The 6702-nt window shown below is 43.5% G+C and overlaps 1 protein-coding gene across 1 annotated transcript; it reads left to right on the forward strand.

Moving 5' to 3' along the window:
• The first annotated feature begins 201 nt into the window (after positions 1 to 201).
• LOC132243914 (olfactory receptor 10A7-like) lies at positions 202 to 1161 on the forward strand. The gene has a single exon (XM_059714405.1). It carries the CDS (start codon positions 202 to 204, stop codon positions 1135 to 1137), a length of 936 nt encoding a protein of 311 aa, XP_059570388.1. The 3' UTR covers positions 1138 to 1161.
• Positions 1162 to 6702: the final 5541 nt, after the last annotated feature.

Consider the following 6702-nt stretch of genomic DNA (forward strand, 5'->3'; position numbering starts at 1 on the left):
TGGTGCCTGCTAGAATATGCTGATGGATTGCATGGATTCCTAAAGTGAAACTCCGTTAGTGACATAATTGAGAGAGAAGGAATGGGAGAAAATAAATTTGAATGTATATTTTTTTCCACAGCATTAATTATATGTACAGCTATGTGCTTCGTTTTGCTCACAGGAACCATGCGGACTGAAGAATTCAAGCCTGTTGAAGAAATGGGGAAAACCAACCAGTCGTGTTTGACTGAGGTAGTTTTCTTGGGATTCTCAGACTTCCAAGAACTCCAAGTGCTGCTCTTTGTCCTAGTGCTGCTCTTCTATGTGTTTGCCCTCTTAGGGAATACACTGATAGTTATTGTCACCCTAGTGGATCCTGCCCTTCACACTCCCATGTATTTCTTCCTTAGGAATTTATCCTTCCTGGAAGTTTGCTACACCTCAGTAACAACCCCAAAGATGCTGGTGGACCTGCTCTCAGAGACCCAGACAATCTCCTTTGTGGGTTGTGGTGTTCAGATGTTTTTCTTCCTGTTGTTTGCAGTCACAGAGTGCTCCCTTCTCTCTATCATGGCATATGATCGTTACGTTGCAATATGCAACCCCCTGCAGTACACCCTCCGCATGAACCAGAGAGCCTGTACTGAGTTGTCTGCTCTTGCGTGGACCATTGGTACTTTGGTAGCCTTCAGCCATACTGTTTCAACATTTACAAAGCCCTTCTGTGGGGCTAATACAATTCGCCACTTCTTCTGTGAAATGGTTGCTGTGTTGACATTGGCTTCTACTGACACCCACAAAAATGAAGTTTCTATTACTGTTCTTACTGTGATACTCTTAATGGTCCCATTTTTGCTTATCCTCTTGTCTTATGTCTTCATTATCTCCAATATCCTTAAAATGCCATCAGCGGAGGGCAGAAGGAAGGCTTTCTCCACTTGCTCCTCACACCTAATCGTGGTTTCACTCTTCTATGGGTCAGGAACATTTGTTTATATGAAACCCAGTTCGGTCCATTCGCAGAGCAAAGAAAGGTTCTTTTCCCTGGTATATACAGTACTGACTCCAACGGTTAACCCAATTATTTATAGCCTAAGAAATAAGGAGGTAAAATCTGCTGTTAGAAAAATGATAAGCCAGAAAGTGTTCAGATAAGAAGGGACCACGTGATTAATTTCTTCTTTAAGGGCCTCAGATTCAAAACCAAAAGCAATAACAAAAACCTTCATTAGAGTCAGTCAATGGAGGTGAATCTCCTATGTCTCAGTGCAGTGCAAAGAGAGGAACTGTACAGAAACTTGGGGGGAATATTATTAGAATATTGGGCTCAGTTTTCATGTCCATCCAGTTTAAGGTGATCTTAAATTTGGACTCTTTTCAAAGGAATGTAAACTATTTTGTATCCTGGAGAATCTGCCTTAAAATGATAGTAAGAAACCACTATATATTTTTTTAACTTGTAGAGAAGATGGGTATTAATAAGCCTAAATCATAGTTTAGATGTATGTAGTGAAGGAAGGTCAACAACCTGTAATGTTCAGCTTAATCATAATCCAGCTGAAATCAATCATTTTCCATTGGCTGTAAAATGAAACCAGCAATGTTATGTAAATAAATTAGATTATAATATTCAATAGTGAGAGAAATCAATTATTAAAAAAATAAGTCTTTCCAATGTATGTCTTATATTTTCCATCTTTTTTAGTCTTCTGGCCTTTGTACAAGTGAGGCTGGATAAGTGCAATAGTCTCTTTTAAAGTTCATATATTTGAGTCACTGAGAAATTCATCACTGTCAGTAGACTGGGTTACTCTGTCCCTAAAGCCAGTATAAATTACAAATAACTCAGCTGGTGACCTGTGCAAATTAAGACTCAACAAACCTGATGAATGTAAGATAAATCAAGTTCTAGATCATCTACCTGTGACCATTCAATTACTGAAGTATTCATCTATTTAAGGTGCCATGTGTTTGGATGAAATGGGGGGGGGGGGGGGGATTTCTTTTTTTCAGGAAGAGTCCAGATCAGATAACTTTTGTGTTCTAGAAACAATGAATCATATACACTGAAAAAACATGACTGTGTGGGCCCAGTCAAATCATTATTTTTTCCTGCTCCCAATGGTACAAAAAAGCCCCAGCAGTTTCAAGGGTGTCTCTTTAAGAAAACTGGCTGTTTATTCTAGGAATGTCTGTTTCCCAGAACTGAATACAAAGTCGGCTGACAGTGTTTATTTAAATATATATGTCTCTAATTCAGAAGACATGCTCCTCTCATCCTTCCTGAGGATTAGGCCTTGTAACAACTCACACATTGCTCTAGGTTTTTCTCCTGCCCTCCTGCCCAGCTGCTCCCATGCTCTCCAACACTGCTGTGCTGCACACACTCAAGTAGATGGGAGTCTATGGGCTTGTGGGACTGCACCTTTCACCCCAGTTCATTCCCCAGTCCTGTCTTCTTCCTCCAATGCTGCTGGGGTCTGCAGGAGCATCTGTGCATCTGTGTGGCTCTGGTCTCCAGCATCTGAGTCCATGGAAGAGAAGTGTTTGCCCCCTCAGGTATGAAAAGGGGCTGTGGGGGGGCAAATAGTTTGGAAAAAAACAGCACAGTGGGGTGAAGTTCTGCCCATCCCACCATGCTCATCTCTGTCATTTGTTAGACATGGCATTGCAGTTAGAGCTAACCAAAATTGATGGTTTTTTTTTTTTTCAATAAAATGCTTATAAAATTGACCCAGTGCCTGTTATACATCCTAGGTGTCTAGGCATGGTCCTTATTCCTTTCTGCTTGTTTTTCAGGAAATAATTTATCTTTATTTTTTTCCCATTGCTGAGTAAGAGAAAATGTGAGATATAGATATCATGTTCATAAATGGTTGGGGGGGTTGTTTTTGTTTTGTTTTGCTTTTGTTTCTTATTTTGGATAAACACATTTTTGTCAAATGCGTGTAGACACACTTCTTATGGAATCCTTCCTATAACCCTTCTGATCACTCAGGGCTAGATCCTATTTCTTTCTTTGTGGCCATGTGCTGCATAAATAGCTGCAAAACTGGTGTCTGAAGCACTTAAGCCAAGTCTGAGATTCAGCATTGTCTGCCCTGTTGAACCACACTTTACAATGGAGCCTTGTGCAGATTAATGGAGCTTCTGGATTTAGGGTTCTGTAAATTGTTTATCTGCTGTTTTAAAATTGATTACAATAACATTGTTCAATCCTTACAGTTGTTACTTTAAGGTCATGGGACAGATATATGGGACAAACAGATGAGTGGAGAATCACTGAGAGATTGACAGGATATAGAAGTCCCTGAGGTATTGGGATTGTTTAGGGTCCACTGAAGGAGCTGTTGGGAATCCCAAATTCCCCTCCATCTAGTGAGGACTGGCCACCCAGGTTCAGCACTACCTCTGACAAGAAATCATTCCATTGCTCATGGTTAATAATTCCTTCATTTTGCATTAAAAACTGCCTGGAGTTTGACTTCTCCTTTACATGGAAAGCATTCAAAGCACTGAAACCAGGGTTAAGAGTCAGAGGCAGAGCTGGACAGCTCCACACCTGCAGCAACCAGGATGCACATGGGAAAGTGAGCTGCTGTTCTGCTGATCACAGCAGTGCAATCTGCAACCACTAAGGTGGTGGCTAATTGTGCCCCTTCCCCCAGAAGCCAGCACCTGGGACTGGTTGCCTGCCCCTGCAAGTACTGGTAAAAACCCTAGAACCCTGTGCATGCTCATTAGGAAAGGAATTGCGCCAAACATCTGAGCCAAATAAGAAACTAGCTAAGATAAACGTAAAACTAGGCAAGGCCCAAAAAATATCAGGGAAACTCACAAAAAGGGGGTGACAGGCAAAGCAGGAGGGGCCTCACACCCTGTTTACATGATAGTTCAGTAAGCAGAGCCCTCATCAATGCATGGAAGATTCAGGTGTTGGTGGAACTAGGAACTGGCTAAGTGGGGTGCAGGAAATGTGACCCGTGCCTCGAGCCCTGTGTCCCCACCCATGGGCAAACTGCACCATGGCAGCATCTTCCAGGGACTTTTGGGAGTCCCTGAAGCAGGAAAGACTTCACACCACCACACTTAGCATCCCCTAGCCCAGCATTAACTTAGCACATCATATTTAAATCTTTGTTCCTCTCTTCAACTTCATTCCCATCTCATTTCCCTTCTATCCTCTGTTATCATTACCAGCCATATATGCATTCCACTGCATCAAGGAAATTTAGGTTAGGTATTAGGAAATGCTGTTTCACTACATTCAATGAGTGACAGAAAGGCTTTATTTACTACAAGTATTTAAAATCAAGTCAAGTGAGCCCAAACCAAATCAAAGTCCAGCAATTAGCTATAAGGTGATGATTTCTCACCAAACAGGTGACGCAAGACGGTCTGTTTCTCTTCAACTTATCAAGTAAGTCGGGCGCATCAGCAACTGGTGTCAGAGAGATTTCTCACTCGGGAAGCACACGCGCTGTTTGCTGTTTTCATGCCTTTTTATACCCTTAGCTTAGCATCTTCAAAACATTCTTTTACTTGTGTAAATCAAGAGAGAGTTGCAAGCACTACTTGACAGGAAAAACCTGCTCATTACTGGTTATCAGAAATTTTTAATTTGAATGAGTTACCTTCTTCGGTAACAAGAGGTGATCCAGTTTGAAACATATCAAGAAACTGATTAAGAGCCAGGAAAAAACATACTGAATCAGGAGGAGACATATATCACATATGGAGAATGTCTTTTCCTGCACATAAACATGAGTTAGTCGCAAAAGAAATATTTACCATGCTAATTAATCAAGGATAGACATTTCATACGATTACACACTAGACACCTAGGAGTCTGCTTGAAATCATTCTGAATATAGCAATATAAGCTGGAAGAGTTACTTCATTATTCCTTCTTAGAAGGCCTAGCCATGATCTCACACCTATTGCAATATGCACTTAGCATTATTATTCTGCATTTTAACTTTTGTGAGTAGGCCCAAGCTTAGCATGAGTTTCAGTCATTAGTTCTCCGCTTGATGCCCATAAAGCATTTATGTGTCATCACCTAGACATTCTGGCATTACCATCAAGGCAGATACCTCTGGTATCTCTGAGGTCACGTCTTCTTGCCAGACACGCCTGTGAGCCTGCATTTATGTTCACCTTAATAGAGCACGCAGCTCTTCTTTCACAGGCACGGGATTCGACTCTTAAGAGCAGCTGCCGGGTCTTACATGCTAGAATATATTGTAATATTACTAGCAGTATGCCAATAACTAAAGTCACCACAGTGGGGTGCAAAGCATTATTGAGGATGTTAGTAGCAGTAGGAGACCATCCAAGGATCCATTGTTTTATAGATATATTGGGAGTAAAAGGAAGGCCCAGGGAGGAATAGGACCACTGCTAAATGGGCAGAAACAATTGGTGACAGATAGGGGGGACAAGGCTGAACTCCTCAACGAGTACTTTGCCTCAGTGTTCCTAAGCGAGGGGCACGACAAGTCTCTCACTCGGGTTGTAGAGAGGCAGCAGCAAGGCGCCAGACTTCCATACATAGATCCTGAGGTGGTGCAGAGTCATTTGGAAGAACTGGATGCCTTTAAATCGGCAGGCCCGGATGGGCTCCATCCGAGGGTGCTGAAGGCACTGGCCAACATCATTGCAGAGCCACTGGCAGGAATATTCGAACGCTCGTGGTGCATGGGCCAAGTCCCAGAGGACTGGAAAAGGGCTAATGTGGTCCCCATTTTCAAAAAGGGAAGGAAGGAGGACCTGGGCAACTATAGGCCAGTCAGTCTCACCTCCATCCTTGGTAAAGTCTTTTAAAAAATTATCAAGACTCACATTTGTGAGAGCCCGGCAGGGCAAATTATGCTGAGGGGAAACCAGCACGGGATTGTAGCAGGTAGATCATGCCTGACCAATCTAGTCTCTTTCTATGACCAGGTTATGAAACGCCTGGACACAGGAGGAGGGGTGGATGTCGTATACTTAGACTTCAGGAAGGCCTTCGATACGGTATCCCACCCCATACTGGTGAACAAGCTGAGAGGCTGTGATGTGGATGACTGCACAGTCCGGTGGGTGGAGAATTGGCTAGAGGGTCGCACCCAAAGAGTCGTGGTAGATGGGTCGGTCTCGACCTGGAAGGGTGTGGGCAGTGGGGTTCCGTAGGGCTCGGTCCTTGGACCGATACTCTTTAATGTCTTCATCAGCGACTTGGACGAGGGAGTCAAATGTACTCTGTCCAAGTTTGCAGATGACACAAAGCTATGGGGAGAAGTGGACACACCGGAGGGCAGGGAACAGCTGCAGGCAGACCTGGACAGGTTGGACAAGTGGGCAGAAAACAACAGGATGCAGTTCAACAAGGAGAAATGCAAAGTGCTGCACCTAGGGAGGAAAAATGTCCAGCACACCTACAGCCTAGGAAATGACCTGCTGGGTGGCACAGAGGTGGAAAGGGATCTCGGAGTCCTAGTGGACTCCAAGATGAACATGAGCTGGCAGTGTGACAAAGCCATCAGAAAAGCCAATGGCACTTTATCGTGCATCAGCAGATGCATGACGAATAGGTCCAAGGAGGTGATACTTCCCCTCTATAGGGCACTGGTCAGACCGCAGTTGGAGTACTGCATGCAATTCTGGGCGCCACACTTCAAGAAGGATGTGGATAACCTGGAGAGGGTACAGCGAAGGGCAACTCGTATGGTCAAGGGC

The sequence above is a fragment of the Alligator mississippiensis genome, chromosome 11 (assembly GCF_030867095.1).
Source record: "Alligator mississippiensis isolate rAllMis1 chromosome 11, rAllMis1, whole genome shotgun sequence".
Lineage (NCBI taxonomy): Eukaryota > Metazoa > Chordata > Crocodylia > Alligatoridae > Alligator > Alligator mississippiensis.

What these genes read in the sequence shown, in the direction of transcription:
- LOC132243914 (XM_059714405.1), top strand. Translation starts at nt 202, where the DNA reads ATGGGGAAAACCAACCAGTCGTGTTTGACTGAGGTAGTTTTCTTGGGA.